Raw genomic sequence first — 20,529 nt, forward strand, 5'->3', positions numbered from 1 at the left:
GCTTCGTTTACCTCCGTGTGTCATCCTTCCGCGGTGTATTATCTGGTAAATAAAGGATATTCTAATCAAAGTTTCCATACAACCAAGACGAGTTCCTTCCGTGGTAAATATCTATGAAGCTGAATTTATCAGCGCTCCCGTCTAGAACTCGCTTTCTTTCGACTGCCGATTCGCTCTTTTCTTCTTGTAACCTTGCGTTCCTCTTTCGACTCGTAACGAAACTGTTTCTTCTTTTTCTTGGTGACACCTGATTTTGATCCAAATTTCTTTGTCGCCTTGGGTTTTTGTGGAACTTCCTCCTTCTTTTCTTTATGTGTTATCTCTTCAACATCACTAGACGGTGTATCTTTCTTGTGAAGCGCATCCTTCGAGAGTCCCATTTCTTCAACCGTAACGGTAGTGTATTTGTCTTCGTCGATGTATTCTTCTTCGTAGTCTACCGGAGCAGGTTCCACGAACCCTTGCCATTCTTCTTCTTCGGAGTCAGAGTTGTCACTTTCTTGAGATTCAGCATCGTCTCGGATCTGTTGTAGCATTTTTCGAGATTCATTGAGGGCTTGTTCGATTTCTGCTGCTCGTTGTTCGCGGATCTACAGCGCAGATAGATATCAGCCAAAGTCAAAGAGTCGAGTACATTTCAAAATTTATGTACCTTTCTTCGTTCCTCCCTTCTCTCCTCCCGCGCTCTTTTCTCTGCATGCTCTTGTGCTAATTTGATTCTCTGCACTTTGCGCTTGTGAAAACCCGTCAAGAATTCATGTCTGGCTGCGGGATCAAAATTGATTTCTTCAGTTTCACTGTCAATTTTTCTTCGCTTTGCCTGAGGTGCCATAGTGCCGAATACTATCAGCTGTCCCAAAGGACAATTGCAGAGTCGTTCGAATTTTGATACCGATAAAATAGATTGTCGGAAAATCCTTGCGGAACGGATACGTAGCTCACGATGCCAAGCCTGGCCTACAGTTCGTAGCTTCAATCCGCCCGCTCAAGAACGTCAGGACTTCAACCCCGTTCATAGACACCGCAACATAATCAAAATGATGAATCCAAGACAGCTGTTACTACTAGCTCTTGGAGCTGGTATTGCTGATGCTCTCAAAGACACTTCGCCTTTTATTCTTCTTTCCACTTCAGAGTAAGCATGGCCGCTTCCCTGCTAGACTGGTGCTAACAAACAACAGCTTGCTTTCCTCTTCGTCAAATATCGCATCCGCAACTTCTCTACTTAGCGATGTCTGGAGTAGCTTAAAGACCTGTCCGTCAGACTATTATATCATTGCGACCCAGCCCGGCGTTCATGCTGCCGACTATTCGAATTCAAAGGGAACACCACGACTTCGAGAAAAGGTGTTGGGAAATGACAAGGCGATTCGCTCCAATATAACAGTCACAGAGGTACTGGGTAGTTTGGATCCAACTTCGATTCGAAGTGGCTTGGAAGAAGAATGCGGTGCGCAAGTAACCAGGATAGATGGAGGAGCAAGTGGCACATCTCTTGAGTTTGAAGGTGGACCTAGGGTTATAGACATTTCGTTCCCTGCTCTGTCTTTGCACGGATCGCGCTTGCAAGAATTGTCTCGGAACGGTATTTCTACTTTATTTCATGTTCAATGAGGATGGGAGCTGACCCCAATTGGTACAGATGCCTTACTCGCGGATGTTCTCGACCATATCCCATCCTCTAAATATACGCTCATCTACGTCACCTCACCTCGGGAGTACGAAGATGAAGACTCAGGATCGATCACATACAGCGCTAATGATGATCTCCAAGCCCAAGAGCTGCTTCACCAAGATTTGAAACGCGACTTCGCAGAGTCCGCTCGAAAGGATGACACATCTGACGACAGATCACTCTTTCAGAAATACCAATTCCTGAGCCCAGGTAATTTTACATCTTTACATTTATTTCCATTGAGACACGGCTAATACCATGACTTAGGCATATTTATGGGCTTCGTCGTCGCATTCGTCCTTGTTACGATCTTGTACGTCGGCATCTCTGCGCTGCTTGGCCTTGAAGTTCCTTATGCTGCTTTTGAAAAGGACACCTCGCCCAATTCGCAGAAAAAGCAGCAATAAATTCTCATGTTGACGACTTGGTTTCTATGGACTTGTTTTCTTTCAGCATTTTCGTTATTTGACTGTATACCGTCTTGTATATTGGGATCGCAACGAATTGACTTGATTGTATTGTTATTCTGGAGTAATGGGTGTCGTTAATAGAGATTTTCGTGCGATTATGAGTTTCGAGGAACTCTTAGGCCATCACTACGATGAGGCTTCCTGATAGCTTGTTAAATAATATTCTGAGACATGGTTCAGAACTACGTACATACAGAATTCACGTGATTCTTCGCCAGGGGCGGCTTGGCAGGAAAGATGGTTTGATTTAGCTCTAAACAGAGAAACAAGCGCCTCATCACCCCTCTCACATCGACCAGACTGAATTGATCCATTTTCACTCGTTAAACGTACCCATCGCTTGCCTTTCACGACATTCTTTCTTCGTTCTCTCGGCATCCTTCGTTTTATCGCAGTCGCCGGCTATTAGCCCGCTTCATTTGTTGGCGCTCCGAAGACTACCTGGGGCGTTTGAACGGACGCAATTTTGGTTAACCACGACGGTTCTCTTTTGCGACCTGAGCAGATCTGCCTGTGGGACAGAGACGGCGTCAGGAATGACGTTCTGATCGTGCTGAGACGTGCGATAATTGACCGATCAACATTCCATTCCTGGAATATTCCATCGACCCTTCTGCGCCAACATTATCTATACATATCCGCTATCACAATGAATATTTTTCGCAATCGAGGGGCTTCTCAGCCATCTCCTCTTGTCCTCGTGTTAGTAGCGACATTTCTATTACTCATCCAAGTCCATGGAGCCACAGACACCGGTCTTCCCAGACTGAGTACAGTCACCGACACTTCGACATCTTCAACCTCGACTACATCGTCAACATCCACAACAACAGGAACAAATACAGCGACGACGACGTCGTCGACCTCGACAGGCACAGGCCTCCCACCATTAAGTTCCACCACACTCACAAACATCCCTACCGCAACCGTACCGCCAACCTCCAATGCACCGTATATGCAAGAGTCCAATCTACCCGAAGGCACCGTCTTCATCGCCGTCGGAGCCGCACTAGGATTCATCGGATTATCAGTCTTGGTATGGCGCGCAATGGTTGCATGGTCAATCAACCGCTCCGTCCGACGAGCTGCCTACCAGCAAACAAAACCCGACGCCAAGGGCGCCGCCGTTCTACGACGAAGCAGTAGACGAAAATCCCACCGTCGTTCCGGAGCCAGTGGTCGTCGTCGTTCATCACGTCGCGGAACTCGTGGCACATCGATGAATATGGAGAAACTCTCAAGATCCGATCGACACAGTCACGTATCAACCAAGACACCTGCCACGCAAAGCAGCCTGTTCTTTTCGCCAACGGCGGGCGCTGGAAGTCATCAATCTCTCAATCGGACTTCGACGTATTTACCAGCTGGATATTATGCGGCTGGCAATACTGCGATGGGTAGTCATAGTCAGGTCAATCTTGGACGGAGCCCGCCGGGAACACCGACTTCACCTCCAAGTCGCGGCTTTGATGCCCCCTTTAACCGGTCATCGCATCTGGGTGCATCTACGAGTTCATTGAATCTGAATGCGCCTCCTCAGGGTAGAGCGCCGAGTGCTTATCTCGAGGATCTATTCGATAGCCATCCCCCCCATACTCGCCCCAGCGGACCGTGATCACTTAATGAACTCTTCTCCTGCTATTTGAAAGACAGGAAAGAGACATGCATGTATCTACATAATACTGTTTCTTCGTCTTCGATCCGTCTCCTATATACGTACATAATCCGGATCCCTTTCTTTCCTATCGTTCATGTCTTGGTTTCCATTTCGTCTATTTGAGTCGGCTTTTTACCCCCTTTATGACGGTACATGTCATCTGGTGTGTTAGGGCAAATTTGGCGTTTTTCGTGTCTTCGATGTTGGATTGTACATTTTGTGTCAGAGATCTTCATAATTATATAGTTCAGAAAATGTAATATTGCAAATACGTACATACCTAATCTCGGGTTGGTGGAAGTATAAAAAGGTCTATCCTTTATTCATCATTTACAGCGAATGGGGTATAAAAAATCTACACAAGCCAGAACACCATCCGGAATATGTCTATAAAACATTACCGCCTGTTTTTAATCGTCATCAAATTTCCCGTTGAAATCGCTCAGTAATACATCATCCAGCGCAGGACCGCGATTACTCCGAACTAGAAAAGCATTAACAAACCTTTCCCAACATAGTATGGAAGGTAATACTCACCCCATTCAGTCTCAACTCGAAAGAAAATCCACATCCACCGTCTAGCAATCTCTAAAAACATAAGCAGGAAAATCCCACTTTCAAAGTTATTCACTTTATCCAAGTGAGGTGAAAGGCGGGACATCCAGGTAAATCTCAGAATCAAATCAATGGCAACAACGCCGTAGTACATTTCGTCCCGGGGGAAAATGCGGCGTGGCCGAAGGCCGAATGGGTAGTCCTGATGCCGCCAGGTGCGGGTGTTTGAGGAGAGGAGGGTGAGGTCCCAATCTTTTGTGACGTCCCAGTAGAATGAGTATGCGGAGTTGATGAAACATGATAGGGCCCTAAATAACGGTGAGATTTGATGGGCAATGTGACTTGGCACGAGCATTGACACACCATAGACGCGAAACAGTGACTTCACTAAGAACATGGGTCGTTTCTTGGCTATAATTCCGCTCCAAGTTGCTGAATATAATCACGGGAAACGACGTAGCATACTTGAGCGCGTTGGCCAAATGCTGTCCACCCCAGCCGTCACTTTTATGCCCGCCTCGTCGCACACGAAAGAATTCAATCAGACACTGCCTGAAACGAATCGCATACGGAATCGCAATGAGCAAGGGAACTACAATCCTTCCCCCGCACATCCGATCCGGTTTTCCTGTGCTCGATTCACTCGAGGAGAAAAACATGCAATAATTGATATATATCTCCGCCAGAACCTTGGAATAACTCGTCAGCGCATCCGCCAAAAGAACATCTCCAAATTTCCCATCTTGCGCTTCGGCCAACCCGCCTACACTGATCCGTCGGAGAGAGGCGAAAAATCTACTGCGTCCGTTTCGTGAAAGACGATGGAAGGGGAATAGTAGAATGACCAAGAATAGAACGATGTAGCTTTGGGGAATGATTTCCCATGCTTGTACCCTCTCTGACGAGCCGTGGGTTATTATCCAGAAAAGAAGTAGAAAGACTCCTAGAGGTAATGAGAGAAGCGTCGCTAGGCGATATGTCGATTGATGGTGTGTTAATTGATGGGGTGAAGATCGAGAGGGATATCGAATTAGAGCAGGAACATCCTACAGGTCATGAATCAGTATGCGCTTGAACCAAGAGGCTCCGTCCAACTTACTATTTTCGCCAGTGACAAGTAGTGGAGGTTAATACCCCATCCCCAAAAGCCTAGCGTCGTGTAACGACATCATTTAGCTAGATACAACCCATTGACTTGAGGCGCGTGCTTACCTGCCACAAGAAGAATTGCGACACGAAACGGTAGGGGAAAGAAGTTGCTAAAGCGATCTAGCTCATCTGGGGGTTGGGCTCCGTTATCGGCCATCGTAGGCTACAATAAACAGGGGAGAGTTCTCTCTCCTAAAGGTATGGTCGATGTAGAGCTGATCGAGACGAGGAATAGGGGAGGACAAGCGTCTCGGTCAGGCCAATATAATCATGATAAAGGCATTGATGTGAATGTAGACATATAACAGGACGGCGCGTTAGCGATTGATCTTGCAGCTGCGCAGTTAAGTTGGATTGTCGGTATTGACTTTTCCAGAGTTTGGTGTCGACTCGAGGAAGATCGACAGGGTAAAGTCACATGACAACTTGATATTAAGTGGCCGAGAAGGGAAACAAGCTCCCGGAGTAGTCACGTGGACAATGCCGAGGAGGACCTCGGCCGGAATGAAGACGAACTATAACGACGATGAACAACAATGCATTAGTTACGACCTACTTATTGAATGATAAATCAGATTGCGGTTTCAGTCTGTTATTCGCGACTACATCTACTGATGTTGTCTACGAATATACGACTAATACACCGCAATAATGACTGACAAAGCATCAGATAGCTCCGACATCCCCTCCGGCGCATCGCCATCCACCACCCCAAACTCCGCTCCAACATCACACTTCTACCCCTTCGCAACCTCCCCAGACATTATACGATCTCATGAAAAGGACGCCTATATCATCTCAACCCTAACGAACCAATCACAATCAATTATACGCTCCATCAAGGGAGCTCGATACGCCCACGGCAATGCTGACACAATCAAGAACCTGACGGAACTCCTCTATTTCTCCCTCACGACGTTGATCGGGAATCGGACATTGGGGGAAGAATATTGCGACGTTGTGCAGCTTGAGACTGATACGTTACAATTACCTTCAATCGCGCGGAGGGCCGGGTATATTTTTAGCAGTATTATAATCCCCTGGGTATTGGGGCGATCGTTACCTTCGATACGGGCGAAGATTCGAGCACGATTAGAGCGAAGTATAGCCAGAGCGCAGGCAAGGGCAGCGTTGAAAAGTACATTGTTTCAAACTGAGAGTTCGAAGACGACAAAAAGGAAGAGTCAATCATTATTCAACCCGCTGTGCATTCAGGAATATATACTCGAGCATTTTGATTCCTTGACTTCGCCTTCGCATGTATATGCTTTGAGTCTGGCCACGTTCTACTTTACAGGTGCATATTATCACCTGTCGAAACGTCTCTGGGGTCTTCGATACGTCTTCACAAAACAAATCGGCGAAAGCGAACAGCGGGTCGGCTATGAAGTGCTCGGTGTCCTCTTAGTCTTACAAATGACAATACAAGGCATAGTCCACGTCCGCAAAACCCTACAGCAACTTTCCCAAACCGAGAAACCTACAGCAACAGCAACAGTGTCAAAAGGAGGCGCACCGTTATTCTCCGTCCAAAATCCAGTATCTATCCCCACTCTAACCGCTACAATGGCGCGGTACGATCTCTCCGAAAACCCGCAGGCGATTTCATGGATACCAGAAGGACAACACCAGAAGTGCACGTTGTGCCTTGAGCCGTTCAAGGATCCTAGTGTGACTACTTGTGGACATGTGTTTTGTTGGATTTGTGCTAGGGATTGGGTAAGGGAGAAGCCTGAGTGTCCGTTGTGTAGGCAGGAGGTTCTTCCTGCGAAGATTTTGCCAGTGCGGGGTTAATATTTGGTATTGGAGTATAAACATTCATTGCAAGGATCTACGCAATGGCGTTTGGGTCGAGCTCTACGGCGTGGGAATCTTATCTGTATATATACTATAATCATACGATATTATTAGGGATATATGATCGTGTTGAACCTGGAACATGACCTCGTACTTGACCAAAAAAGAACACGAAATATTGGTATATCTGTAAAAGTATCGCATCGCTAGACAAATGCCGAATGCAATTTTTCGCTTTCAAGAAGAGAAATGCAAAACAGGGTGGTGATATGTTCATAGACAAGATGTGCTTTTATGGAGTATAGAGAAAGGAGACTTCCATGGAAACATTCAAATGCATATATGCAATCAAATGATACCAATCGAAATCGTCTAGTTTCCCTCATTGACGACTTTGACAAGTGCCTTTTCTTTTTCTCCCTCCTCCTTCAACTTCAATGACTTTTCTGTACGCACGCTAAGTTCAACTATTTCGTCCTCTGGCTCTGCGACCTCGGGTTTATCTTCCTCAACAAGAAGAATGGGGAGGTTGAGTTCAGCAAAAGCTGGTAATGGAGGGATGGGCGTTAATGCTTTTCTTTTCACTTCTAGTGTTCGATGAAGACATATACATGCATAAGCGTCCGATGCGGCGTCTGCGGATACGTTAGTAATCCAAAATATAAAGTGGAAAGGAGGATTACATTGAACTTGAGCATAATCCAAAGGTTTAGTCCAATCGCTTTTCCGCACATCACCATCTTTTTTCAAGGGTAAACCTAACACCTCTTCAACCTGTTGAGCGAGGTTGACAGTACGTCGATCAACCAATTTCGGCTGTGTTGTGCCGTACTTGACTAGTTTGTAGAGATGGCTGAGTTCGAACAGACTCCGGGTATTGATACCCAAATGCCGCCGGACACGTGAACAGTCTGCTTTGATGGATACGCCCACTTTGACGGTAGTGGTAGACTCGAGTAGTTGTCGGAGTGATGGCGGAACCAAGTCATGGATCTCATTGCCCCTGAACAGCGCGATATGAAACAGTCCTATGCGTTCCTCATTGGCGATTTGGATTAGAGATACATTGCTCTTGATTCCCGATGTGGTTTGAGCTTGGGGTCTCCATTCAATGTCAAAGCCTAAAACCTCGCTTGCAGAAAATAGTGCTGCCGCGCGTTCGGCTTGTTCAAGATTCTTGCAATAATAAACGGGGATCTTTTCCCCATTTGGCGCTCTGTACTGAGTGTAGCTCCAGTATTGAGGTTTGGATGCGTCAGAATCAATAACGGGAGGTTCGTCGAAATTATCTGGCGTTCCATGAGACAACATTATAACTGGATGTTCTGTATGCGAAACCAAAGAACCAGCCGCCTCTTTATCCTCCACTCGACCAGGTGACGATAATCCGGCTTGGACTTTTCGATTCTTGTTGATCAGCGCTAGATCTGGTTTCGATACCCCGCACTGTCGCCCGTCATCGTTTACAAAAGCTCTGGGATCTGTACAAAGCCCTCGACTAGGCGGTGCAGCAATTTTACTCGCCCCTGTCGCAGATGAAATGATTCCCGATCCGGTAGCTTTTGTACGCATCAATATTATAGCCTTCTTGGTCAGGGCCAGCGCAAGAGACGATCTTGAGTATTTCGCTAGTGAGCGTGCTGCTGGTACTCGTTCATTCGTTTGTCGTAAAGGTGCCGTTTTCCGCCTTCCGGCAGATACTCCTGTTGTGGTTGCATTTTCGGCTATAGATGGTAAATTTTCAACCAAACCTCTAGAATATGGCGAGAATTCAAGGAGCTTAATCAGATCAGACGTTTTGGGCCCTTTCAGAAGCCTGAACCGATCAAGAGCCAATTCAAGGTTCATGCACTGAAGTATACCGTCCCCGATAGCATAAACATAACGGAAAAACCGGTGTAGGTCAGCGCTGAGAGGATCTTTAGGGGTAAACAGGTCTCGGGAAATGGTATCAGGGACCCCGCCTAGCCTTCTGACCTTGTCCTCGGTTTCTAATCTTAGCCAGGTGTAATAACTCATCAACTCAAGGTCTTGTAACATGGAAGCGTTCATAACCGCAAACCTCTGAGTCCATTCCTTCAAGTATGCTACAAACGTGGGGTTGAAGTTTCCGCTTTCACCCATGACCGCAGAGAGGCATCTGACCTTACTGCGTAGAAGCCGAGTAGACACGTAAAGTAAGTCGAAGGAATGATAGACGTCGAGATGTCTCCAGGCTATATCGAGATCGGCACTACGCGGAGCACCTTCTTTCCATCGATGAAGATACCAGTGGGCCAAAAGCGATGCTGGACCGTGGGTAGCGAGTTCAGCCTTTAAACGCCTTATGCTCACTCCCAAATCAGGTGCGAGCATCATTATAACCGAGATTCTGTTATAATTTTGGGCCATGGTAAGAATGTGACTTCGCCCTAGGGGACCACGCCATCGCGATATACGCTTCGCCGCTCGATACTGATGAACCGCTTGCAAAAGCGCTTCGGTCCCATTCCATGTTTTGCACTGCAGCCTGGTATGACGGGATCTGTTCATGGGGTTTTTTACAGTTATACCTCTGAGTAGGGACAAAATGGCCTCCTTTCCCGATACCAATCTGTGTCCCAAGGTCTGTAGGTTTGCATATAGTACGTGGAATCTAGAAAGCGGCATGAGGATGTTTTCCATGTTTCTTCTTGCCGAGGCGATAGGTGTGACATGGTAATCAGAGAGCCTCTCGGTTACTGAGCCAAGTGAGTCTGCAAGCCGTGTTAATTGCAATTCCAGGTCGATTCTTCGAGACGCCAACTCGATGCGTCTAAGAGCTTGGCGGCTGTTTGATACTTCAGCTTGGGCATGTTTGAGTATCGTAGCGTTGATATCAATGAATGAGCCGACAGTACCAGCCCTGGAATATTTGAGGATAAAGTATTCCTCAAATAGCTGATTCTCACCGTTGACCAAAGATGCACTGCTCGTAATCACTTGTTCGTAGAGCCTCATCCACTGTTCATGAGCTCGTCTTCGTTCTCCCGCATGCTGTTTGATTTTCTGAACCAGATTGACTGCGCTTCGTAGCCCGTCCGCATACTCGTCAGCCCGCTGAAATAACTCTACACTCCGCCGCATCAAAAGCTGTTCTTCCTCTCTCTTCTTTCGAGCCCGTTCTTCGGCTTCCTTGATAGGGTTCACTCTTTGGCGAACCATACGGCTTATATCAGATGTGCTGGCAGCAAAATCGACCTCCTCATCCTCATCGAAGCCATCGCTTCTTTCAGGTGTGGAGGTGGAAAATCGCCATAATCCACCGCCTATTCTAAGCGACTTGTCGAATTTGCAAGAGCGATTTGGAGAGAATATGGTGGTATATTCGCCATGGCAAGTACTCGATTGGGAGAATCGGCACGATTGAGTCGATTGTCGTTCGTAGGAGTCGCGCACGTTGATGCTATCGGGGTAGTTGCGAGGTCTCCGCAGGTAAGCAGCGCCATTGGATGGCCAAACTGCTACGGGTTTGACGCTGAGGCGCATTGGAAAGAACCATCCTTGTCAGTAAAAATAGTAGCAAGGTACAACAGTATATTTGGAATCAGGTTGTCGAAAAGGTTGGTAAAAACATGGTGTAAATCATCGGAACGAAGTTGTTGAGGGGGGAAGTTAAAGAGCATCTAAAAGGTTTATGCCAATTTGAATTTATGGGGTAGATGGGCACTAGTCCTTAAATGGCTAGTACGAAGCAGAGCATCAAATCTAGTCCCGACCTGCATGCCTTCGAGAGTTGCTGTCTCGCATTAGACAATATTCACGAACGACGCTCTTTTGAACATCTCTTATTTGGAGCCTGTCATCAAACACGGATACTTTGATATCATTGTCTGCTCTCCCGCTTTCCTTTGGCACGACTTGCTATAAATACCTCGATACACAATGGCTTCGCAACTGTTACCCCTCGGTAAGGGCAGATTTACGCATCGTGCCAAATGGTTCATTGTCTTGATTACTGACGATCTCAAACAAGAATTAATTGATAAATGTGTCGGCTCCAAGATCTGGGTGGTCATGAAAGGCGACAAAGGTATGATGAGTCTGTCTGTCTGCTTCAAGCGCTGCAAGACCACGCGAGGACAGCTTTGTGCTGATTATCATTTGCAGAGTTTTCAGGCACTCTTCTCGGCTTCGATGATTACGTCAGTATGTATACCTTCGAAATCTACGCTTTGTCGTTTGAGCGTGCTAACAAATGATAGATATGGTTTTGGAAGACGTGACCGAGTTGTATGTTCTTATGAATAAAGCAGACTGCTGTCAATATTTGTCTCTTAACTTCAAGCCACTACAGTGATTATGCCGGAAACCAAGAAAAGCTTCCCAAGATCTTACTGAACGGTAACAATGTTTGCATGGTGAGTCTTCTGCCAACACCGTATCCGAGGAAAGAGACGCTGACGAGTTTTACGTCAATAGTTGATTCCGGGCGGTGAAGGGCCGGTCTCTAGCTCATAGACAGAGAGCAAAGGACATTTTATGAATATCATACATATGTCAAGCTACTTAGCTAATTCCTTAATGATCAAAAGTGAATGATACGTCTTCGACACTTCTGCAACTGCCAGTGCTATCTCTCCACACGTTCATTGCGCAAGGCTCACCATACCTAGTTTAGACTAGGGGTATATCGTCTTATCATCTCTCACATCGTTATCTATCGTCTATTCAAAGGATCAATCCCTGCAGCCATCCCCAAGCCACCTATCGAATGTACGTTCGGATCAATCCAATTGAACCCATCGCTGTTAAATTTCCGTTCGGCCTGTATCTGCCGGTTACGCCGCCCTTATCGAAGATACAATGCACGAGATAAGCCAGAGCCAGATACAGAAGGCTTCTAGAAGACGATAAGCAAGGCGTCAGAAAGATTCGGTACCAGACGGGATCGACAGGCCACGTTGTGCGACTTGAGCTATGTATGCTAGCTGCATGAAGTATATTTGACAGGTGTTATATCTAGATCGTAGATTTCTCGGTGACTTGGGGTAGCTCAGGTACGCAAGTCCGGGATGATGTACTCTGCGTTGTCCCTGAAGGAGGAAAAGGATTCCTCAGTAAACCTACCTAGATACGCGGAGAGAAATGACTGCCTTGGCAGACATTGAATTGCTTGGAATTGCTCCAATTGCTCCAATTGCTGGGTGCGAATTCCCGGCGTTCAGACATCATATCAACCTTGATTCCCGGAAAGCGATCTTCGTTTTCCTTCTCGAACTGCCCGGATAGTGCAGCAACAGACTTTCGTGTGCGAATAGGTTTGACGATTGCCAGTGATTGGGATGGCGTTAGCCTGTGCAATTAGCAAGTCCATCTTCGCCAACACGCCAAGTCGCAAGAACTGAAGCGCGGAGAGTGATATCTCCACTGTGGACCAGGTCTTATCAGTGCTCGAAGGGATAAGCTGTACTCCGTACCTACCCCATGTCCGTACCACCAACATCTCACATTGAAGCTGCCTGGATGCCTGGGCTCTTGGCACAGATATCCTGATCGACCTGCTTTTATATTCCGAAAAGGGCTTAGCAACGTCGCATCGAAGGCGGTTGGACCCATGATAGATTACCGCTAGTATTGCCCGATACGATCTGCGTTGTTTTACTGTTTTAGTCACGAGACAAAGTAATGGCAACTCAATTAAGGGACTCCGTGCGCTCTTATTGGCTGCCCGCCCCCGGTTCAGGCTGAACTAAGGCATCCACCCTTATCAGTAGACTTTTTTACCCCATACATTCGAAGCAGACGAAGTAACCTCAGCTCAAGCTAGCAGTCTACATGAATCAGCGCCAGCTCGTGTTCATTCATTCCGTCTATATCCTTTGCATGATACGAAGAGGCACATCACCAGTTGAGCCTTGACGATACAAAATTCCCGCCAGCAATGGACAGGTCCAAGCACTTGGCGAGATCCGAGTCCTCATCTTCTCTCTGGGAACACGGAAAAAAAGATTAAACAAATGCGTTGCCACCCCGTCAGATCAGTGATCACAAAGGTTCTGGAGGGTTTCTGGAGGTTCGGGAAATTACACGGGAGGGCAAATGATAGGCCAAGGAGTCAGCCACCCCAGCCATGTTTTCTTCGGGATTGCCGTGTCTTTTGTGCCTAGGTTAAGCAATGGATCCAGTCCGCATCAACGGAAGAGTGCTGTTTCTTTCCAAGGGAGAAGAAACTTGACAGTTTCTTTGCTGTCATGAGAGGGATTTTTGCTCGCCTTTATCTATGGGGCAAGTCTCAGCAATCCCTGTATGCATCATGAACCCCATCTTGTATGGATACGTAGTCTGATAAGAACCGTCCGATCTCATGAGACGGGAGGAAGAAAGTGGAGGCGGACGATGCTTCGGCGGCTTGGCAAGAATGTTAATCCAGTCTCCTTATCAGCTTGATCTCTTCCACTCACGTACGCAAGCAAGAACGAAGGCTTGGAAAAGAACTTTTTGGAAGCATCTCCGGAGCATCTCTACATTGGCTGTCCGCCAAGTGGCCAGGCTGTGCTGACACTGGCCAGAGCCTCATTGGCATAGCAGACCACCTGCCGGAAACAGCGTGTCTCCGGCACCCAATCACGCGCAGCTGCCACCCAAGATTTTAGTTTCGTACTGGACACTGATTAGTTGTTATACGTCCTCTACGTACGTACAGGTACTGTACGTACCACGCGCCGGCTATGTCTGTGTATGTAATAGATAGGATTCTCCACCAGAGCAATAACCATAATCAGTACAAGTGGAGCAGCCTACTCCAGACTAATCCCGAACTCTGTACGGCGTCCTCCGTAACCGGGTGACGAGAGCAAAAAGTATATGAGAGAAGGAGTGTGCCTTGTCTGCCACCTGCCGCGACTGTCAGTGGCCGGCCGATCGCTCTTGCCCTTTTTACACGTTGGGAATTTAATCTCAGTACTAATAAGACAAGCCACCTCCATTCTTCTCTTTTCTCTCTTCTTCATCTGCTCCTCCTTGCAGTGACCGCACCCATCCAGCCGTCGACTGATAAGGCCGTTGAACGTGTGTCTGAGACTACAGGAGATAAAAAGACGCCACTGTGCGCAGTACGCCGTTGTCAGTGGCTGCTGAACAACACTACTACACTAGGTTTCGGCAGAGCACTACCGGACTCTTCAAGCCTCATTTCCTTATCTATTGCTCCCACCATGGACAAATCATACGAATCCAAGGAGGTCGGTGGCGGCCACACTATCTCGTCGTCTGAGGAGGCACCGTCCTACGGTGAAACTCAACCCGCTGGCAGCTTCCGCCAGCGGTTCATCGACAGTTTCAAGCGCGATCCCAATGCCCATGTCACCAAAACAGGCCAGGTTGGCGCCGATGGCAATGTCTTTGATCTCGAAACAGCCGCGCAGAACACCGCCAATTCGCCCCTGCAGCGTCGGCTCAAGGGCCGTCATCTGCAGATGATCGCCATTGGTGGTTCCATCGGTAAGCAAGCAAATCCCGTCTACTGATGACATGATACGTAGCTAATCTGATCTGATCTGATCTCAGGTACTGGTCTGTTTGTCGCATCTGGGTCCGTGCTGGCCGCCGGAGGGCCGGCGTCTGTGGTCATTGCCTACATCCTGATTGGTGCTATGTTGTATTGCACCGTTCATGCCCTGGGAGAAATGGCCGTTCTGTTCCCCGTCGCCGGTTCCTTTGCTGCTTACTCGACCCGCTTCCTCGACCCGGCCTGGGGTTTTGCTATGGGGTGGAACTACGCCCTGCAATGGCTCGTTGTGTTACCCCTGGAAATTGTCGCTGCATCAATTACCATTTCGTTCTGGAACACTAGTATCTCTCCTGCTGCCTGGGTGTCGATTTTCTTGGTCCTGATCATCGTCATCAACTTTTTCGGTGTCCGGGGGTATGGGGAGGCTGAATTCGTGTTCGCTATTATCAAGGTCATTGCTGTCATCGGCTTTATGTGAGTATTCTCTTATCTTGCCCGCATTGGCTCCAACTGTTATCTTGTGCTAACGACGACGCTCCTCCACAGCATCCTTGGCATCGTCATCAACTGTGGCGGCGCTCCTCAAGGCGGTTACATTGGTGCGCACTACTGGTATGATCCAGGTGCCTTCCACAATGGATTCAAGGGTCTCTGCAGTGTCTTTGTCAATGCCGCTTTTGCCTTCGCTGGTACTGAGCTGGTGGGTCTGGCTGCTGCTGAGACCGCGAATCCCCGTAAATCTCTCCCCGGCGCTATCAAGCAAGTCTTTTGGCGTATCGCCCTCTTCTACATTGTGGCTCTAACCATCGTCGGAATGTTGGTTCCTTACAACGAACCCCGTCTTTTGAGTGGAACCTCTTCTGCTGATGCAAAGGCATCTCCTTTCGTCATTGCTATCCAAAACGCCGGTATCAGCGGTCTCCCTTCAGTTATGAACGTCGTTATCATGATTGCCGTCTTGTCTGTCGGTAACTCTTCCGTCTACGGATCCTCCCGTACACTTGCTGCTCTTGCCGAGCAAGGACAAGCGCCAAGATTCTTGGCGTACATTGATCGCCAAGGCCGTCCCATCTTTGCCATTATTGTTGCCTCCCTTCTCGGCTTCTTAGCTTTCCTTGCCGCTTCGGACAAGGAAGGTGAAGCCTTCTCATGGATGCTGGCCATCTCTGGTCTCTCATCCATTTTCACCTGGGGCTCCATTTGCTTGGCTCATATTCGCTTCCGATCAGGTTGGAAAGCCCAGGGCCACTCTCTCGATGAACTGCCTTTCAAGTCGCAGGTTGGCGTCTATGGATCTTGGGTGGGCTTTGCTTTCAATGTTCTTGTCCTTGTCGCTCAGTTCTGGGTTGGATTTGCCCCTGTCGGTTACGCAGATATGAGTGCGGCTGAACTCACGAAGAGCTGGTTCTCTGCATATCTTGCAGCTCCCATTGTCATTGCCTTCTATATCCCTTATAAGCTTTGGTACCGCACTCCGTTCATCAAGGCTCATCAGATGGATTTGAACACGGGCCGCCGTGATCTGGATATCCGGCACTTGATCGACGAAGAGCGTGCCGAGCAGGCCCAATGGCCCGTATGGAAGAAGGTTTGGCATTTGTTCTGTTAGACGTGTATTCCCCTCGGCTCAGCATCGCGATGTTAGACTACATTGTCGGTCTCTGCTATAAATATAATGTTAAATGAGCATCGTTGTTAGTTTAACTTCCCACTATCTAAACCAACACCTTTCGAGTTCAGCATTTGTCAAGCAAAGTAACCGAATTAATGACCATGTAGAATAACTTCCGTCGAGAGTCTAATAATAGCCCTTCCACGTGGGTCGGTCCCGTTTCAACCAATCAGCATTCGCTGACAGCGGCATTAGGTAATCTTGATCTGAGACCAAGCCTTTGACGTAGCACCAATCAGCTGACTTGAAGCTAAACAGTTCTGTGTTCCTTGGGCTAGTTAGTCTTTGTACGTACCACTCAGTCAAGTTGCTAGGCAAAGACCGTTAAGTTCAGCTTCAGCTGGCACAACAAAATAAAAACAACACGACTGTTTTCCTGAACATATGCATCTGCGTCTATCCTGAGCGCAGCGTCATTCATTCTCTTTGTTGATTTTGCGAGTCTTCTACTTGTTCCGTTTCTTTTGTTCAGCCAGTTGGGATCGCCAAAGGCCAGAATACCCGTGCAACAAGTGCTTGATCACAACTCGTTCGCCGTATCTCGTTTTCCCAGTGTTATCGCCTCCATTAGGATTTCGAACAGTATTCAAATTAGCAATCAGCGGCTAACTCGGCACGCCAACCGTTCAAAATGCCAGGCTTCGCAGACTCGTTCTGGACGCCTGACTATGCCTCTGGCTTGGGTATTTTGTATTCGAAGCTTCAACAGGGCATTGCCGAGAACAGACAGATCCTGATACTTGCGAATCTGCGAGCCGATGCTGAAGAGGCGTATAGTACACGGCTGGGAGATATCACTCCTGCTGTGGATCGGATAACTACTGGCTTTTCGAAAGATGAGGGAGCTAGTGTGAGGAAGGTAGGTTATCACCGAGACATGAAGCGGGATGTTTGAATCTAGAGCTGACGTTGGTGTATGTGTAGGCTTACGATGGAATTCGCGGCGAAATGATCGAAGCGTCCAAAAATCACCAAAAAATCGCATCCAACATTCGCGAACTCGTCGTCAATCCTTTTAGTCGCTGGTGCGATCAGCACGCCGCTCGAGTCCAGAGCTCGCACGATGATCTACAAGCGCGTATCAAGGATCACATGAAACAGACGGAACTGGTGAAGAAGCTGCGCAGTCAATACTTCAACAAGTGCCGTCTTGTCGAGGACCTGGAGGAGGAAAATAAGCTTGCTTTCCAGAGCCCCGAGGCTACTAGTCCCAAAGGCAAACCGCCAGCACCTAAAATCGTCTTGACGGATCCACAGGAGTCGGATGAACCTGAAATTTTCGATTTGGGCGACAAGTCTTACAGCATCGATGAAATTAAGAAGATCTTGACCGATATGCTCAATACAATCAAGATTGGAGAAGTCAAAGTGCCAATCCTCGGCACGTACCAGAACACCTCGACGGGTGCCGATATAGTCGAGTACTTGCAGCAGAAAATGGAGGCTTCTAGTATCAGTCACGCTGAGCGGATTGGTCAGGATATGGTGGATCTTGGATTCTTGCGTTTGATCGGAAATATGGGAAGCACATTTGCCAACAGCAGCCGTATGAACTACCAATGGAGATCGAAGGTTTTCCAGCTCACTGGAATGCCGGAAAACAAGAAACCTTTACTCCGCATGACATCGCTTATGTCTAATGATGAAGCGGCTGGATCGCCGACGATGTCAAGTGTTTCGGAAATGCTCTCTGGTTGGAATCCTCTGAACAACCCGTATCCGGACGAAACCCCTGCTGAAAAGCTTCATCGCGAGGCTCGTGAAACAGACGAGCGCTACAAAACTGCTGTCATCAAGCTGGATCAGATACGGTGCATTCTTGAAGAGGAGATTATTGATCACTTGCGGTTCATGGAGCGATGCGAACTTGATCGTCTGAAAGCAATCAAGTCTGTGGTACTGGATTTCTCTGGTGCCATCAGCAATGTTATTCCGGGTTTGCAGAGCACGGTGGACCACATGATGTTGTACCAAGAGACCATTCAACCGTTAGGGGATTTGAGGTACTTGCTTGAGAATTACCGTACAGGAGGATTTGCTCCGAAGGTGCAGCCCTATGAGAACTATTATGGTTCTGTGGGAGGTAAGTCTTCTAAGTATACACGTTTGTTCATTTCCATTAAGCAATACCCTAGATCAAGTATTCGGTGTCGACTTGGAGGCCAGGGCTAGAGCTGATCGGAAGCGAGTCCCTGTTATTGTAACCAATATACTGACATTCCTCGACAACCGTAAGTAGCGTGAGCTATAATTGAAAGCTTTGGATCTTGCTAACGTTTATAGACTACCCTGATCTTGAAGGCGACGACGCACGACGAGCCATCTGGTTGCATGACGTTCCTCTTGCAGCCACCCACCATCTCCGACAGGCTCTGAATAACAGCGCCGGAGACCATCGTGCAATTCTTGAAAAATATGAGATACCCATTGTTGCTAGCGTTCTAAAGTTATACCTCCTTGAACTTCCTGGTAGGCCTTTCTCCCTGGCGGAGAGGAAGCAAGAGCTAACTAACGTGAATAGATTCCCTTGTTTCATCGCAAGTTTACGAAATCGTCAAAACAATATATTCCGCCACGGCCAACGAAACTTCTGAAGAAGGCAGAATCAAAGTGTTACAAAGCACACTTGGCCAGCTCCGACTTAACAATATAGCTACGCTTGATGCTCTCATGACTCACTTCACACGGTTAATCGACCTGACCTCGGCTGATGAGACATATATCGCTGCTTTGGCTCAAACACTGGCACCATGCATTCTTCGACCTCGCCTCGAGAATACCCTGACTCTCAATGAACGCCACAGCTATCGCTTGATACGCGACCTGTTCGATCACAAGGACGCTATCTTTGGTGAGCTCAAGCGCCAATCCAGCGCTAGCAGTACTCTAGGAGCCGGTGCTGGTTCTGCTCGTCCACGCGCAATCAGCACCGACGAAAGCAACCGAAGAGCTGCCGTCGAGGCTCGAAACCGTGCAATCGCTAGCCGCAGTCGAGCCACCAGCCCAGCTCCCGGTGCTCGACACCGCCGTGACCGATCCACTGACGGATCACAGGGATCAGGCCGCTTCCCTATCAACGTCGGTAGTCCACATGGATCAGAGCGTCGAAACCCACGTCAAAGTCTCGATGTTCCATCATCAACCGATCTACACGTCGCCACGGAATCTAAACCTGCCGAAGAAAAGGACGTTCCTAATGGCGCAGCGGAAGAGCATAACGAAAAGCCGGCAGAAGTCTCGGCCACTATTACTGATTTCTCTGATCCTGTCCCTGTTCCAGAAGCTGCTGATGACGCCAGCGAAGAACAGACCAACAATATCAATAGCTCAGAAGGTTCGCCCACACCCACGGCTAGTGTGGCACCTATCGAGAAACGAGACTCCTTGACTCGCGGCCGACATGTTCGTCGTGCGGGCGGTAGCCATCCCCCAAGCGACATCACTAAACGGACAAGTCTCGTCGCCGACGGCGAATTAAAAGGCGTCACGCTAGAAGACAAGCCGATGGAAGATTTCGCTTGATCTTGTTTCCGATTATGCTCTTCTTTTGGACAGTGTGATATATTTCTTGTATACATATATCCCTTTATCTCTTCCTTTCTTTTTAATTGATTGCGTTTGCTTTCGTTCTTGTTTTGTGTTCTCTTCTTGTCACTTTTGCTCTTCTTTACTTTTCTTTCCTTTTTACTCATGTTTGTTTCTTTGGATGGCATGAGATATGTATGTACGTATGTAGGCTATTCGTAAATGAGATGTGCGGTAGCCTCTTTTCTCTCCTCGAAGCTCCTTTAACGAATTATGGCTTTTAGCTAAAGATTGGTGGTCGGTTCGCTATATAAAGCGAGTTCATTATATACTATCCCTTAAATAAGTTTAGCGCCATATGGAACTACTTTCTTTAATCAGACTGCATCCTCAAAGTTATATGACAAGGAGAATCGTTCTCGACCTGCAAACTCTCCTGAACTGAACCAGAAAGTTCCAATCCTTTTCTGAGGATGCTTTGAAAAAATCTCGAATTGCTGTGATTCTGCCTTTGGTCATGTATGCAATGCTTCACAGCCTCGAGTTCTCAGCCTTGTC

At 47.7% G+C, this 20,529-nt stretch overlaps 9 protein-coding genes across 9 annotated transcripts, besides 1 other annotated feature; 6 read left to right on the forward strand and 3 right to left on the reverse strand.

Moving 5' to 3' along the window:
* Window positions 1–128: 128 nt before the first annotated feature.
* Window positions 129–832, reverse strand: TSTA_089250 (protein required for cell viability Rrp17, putative; the record flags this gene model as incomplete). Its single annotated transcript, XM_002478607.1, has 2 exons — window positions 129–590; window positions 653–832. 2 exons carry the CDS (start codon window positions 830–832, stop codon window positions 129–131), a joined length of 642 nt encoding a protein of 213 aa, XP_002478652.1.
* Window positions 833–1,037: 205 nt separating this feature from the next.
* Window positions 1,038–2,082, forward strand: TSTA_089260 (uncharacterized protein; the record flags this gene model as incomplete). The annotated part of the gene is made up of 4 exons (XM_002478608.1): window positions 1,038–1,135; window positions 1,182–1,585; window positions 1,643–1,885; window positions 1,943–2,082. The coding sequence occupies 4 exons, from the start codon at window positions 1,038–1,040 to the stop codon at window positions 2,080–2,082; spliced, it is 885 nt and encodes a 294-aa protein (XP_002478653.1).
* A 712-nt stretch (window positions 2,083–2,794) lies between these two features.
* TSTA_089270 (uncharacterized protein) lies at window positions 2,795–3,760 on the forward strand (the record flags this gene model as incomplete). The annotated part of the gene is made up of 2 exons (XM_002478609.1): window positions 2,795–2,847; window positions 2,911–3,760. 2 exons carry the CDS (start codon window positions 2,795–2,797, stop codon window positions 3,758–3,760), a joined length of 903 nt encoding a protein of 300 aa, XP_002478654.1.
* A 452-nt stretch (window positions 3,761–4,212) lies between these two features.
* On the reverse strand, window positions 4,213–5,663 carry TSTA_089280 (protein-ER retention protein (Erd1), putative; the record flags this gene model as incomplete). Its single annotated transcript, XM_002478610.1, has 5 exons — window positions 4,213–4,286; window positions 4,340–4,665; window positions 4,721–5,403; window positions 5,457–5,506; window positions 5,570–5,663. 5 exons carry the CDS (start codon window positions 5,661–5,663, stop codon window positions 4,213–4,215), a joined length of 1,227 nt encoding a protein of 408 aa, XP_002478655.1.
* Window positions 5,664–6,157: 494 nt separating this feature from the next.
* Window positions 6,158–7,320, forward strand: TSTA_089290 (peroxisome biosynthesis protein (Peroxin-10), putative; the record flags this gene model as incomplete). Its single annotated transcript, XM_002478611.1, has 2 exons — window positions 6,158–7,225; window positions 7,258–7,320. 2 exons carry the CDS (start codon window positions 6,158–6,160, stop codon window positions 7,318–7,320), a joined length of 1,131 nt encoding a protein of 376 aa, XP_002478656.1.
* A 355-nt stretch (window positions 7,321–7,675) lies between these two features.
* TSTA_089300 (3'-5' exonuclease/helicase (Wrn), putative) lies at window positions 7,676–10,810 on the reverse strand (the record flags this gene model as incomplete). The annotated part of the gene is made up of 2 exons (XM_002478612.1): window positions 7,676–7,938; window positions 7,987–10,810. The coding sequence occupies 2 exons, from the start codon at window positions 10,808–10,810 to the stop codon at window positions 7,676–7,678; spliced, it is 3,087 nt and encodes a 1,028-aa protein (XP_002478657.1).
* A 396-nt stretch (window positions 10,811–11,206) lies between these two features.
* TSTA_089310 (small nuclear ribonucleoprotein (LSM5), putative) lies at window positions 11,207–11,782 on the forward strand (the record flags this gene model as incomplete). The annotated part of the gene is made up of 5 exons (XM_002478613.1): window positions 11,207–11,354; window positions 11,432–11,470; window positions 11,527–11,554; window positions 11,619–11,682; window positions 11,744–11,782. The coding sequence occupies 5 exons, from the start codon at window positions 11,207–11,209 to the stop codon at window positions 11,780–11,782; spliced, it is 318 nt and encodes a 105-aa protein (XP_002478658.1).
* Window positions 11,783–14,478: 2,696 nt separating this feature from the next.
* On the forward strand, window positions 14,479–16,383 carry TSTA_089320 (amino acid permease (Gap1), putative; the record flags this gene model as incomplete). Its single annotated transcript, XM_002478614.1, has 3 exons — window positions 14,479–14,764; window positions 14,831–15,248; window positions 15,321–16,383. The coding sequence occupies 3 exons, from the start codon at window positions 14,479–14,481 to the stop codon at window positions 16,381–16,383; spliced, it is 1,767 nt and encodes a 588-aa protein (XP_002478659.1).
* A 694-nt stretch (window positions 16,384–17,077) lies between these two features.
* On the forward strand, window positions 17,078–19,968 carry TSTA_089330 (RhoGAP and Fes/CIP4 domain protein; the record flags this gene model as incomplete). The annotated part of the gene is made up of 5 exons (XM_002478615.1): window positions 17,078–17,305; window positions 17,371–18,529; window positions 18,582–18,677; window positions 18,730–18,915; window positions 18,968–19,968. 5 exons carry the CDS (start codon window positions 17,078–17,080, stop codon window positions 19,966–19,968), a joined length of 2,670 nt encoding a protein of 889 aa, XP_002478660.1.
* A 64-nt stretch (window positions 19,969–20,032) lies between these two features.
* Window positions 20,033–20,150: a sequence feature (T-rich).
* The last annotated feature ends 379 nt before the right edge of the window (window positions 20,151–20,529 follow it).

The sequence above is a fragment of the Talaromyces stipitatus genome, genomic scaffold (genome assembly GCF_000003125.1).
Source record: "Talaromyces stipitatus ATCC 10500 scf_1105507295527 genomic scaffold, whole genome shotgun sequence".
Taxonomy (NCBI): Eukaryota; Fungi; Ascomycota; class Eurotiomycetes; order Eurotiales; family Trichocomaceae; genus Talaromyces; species Talaromyces stipitatus.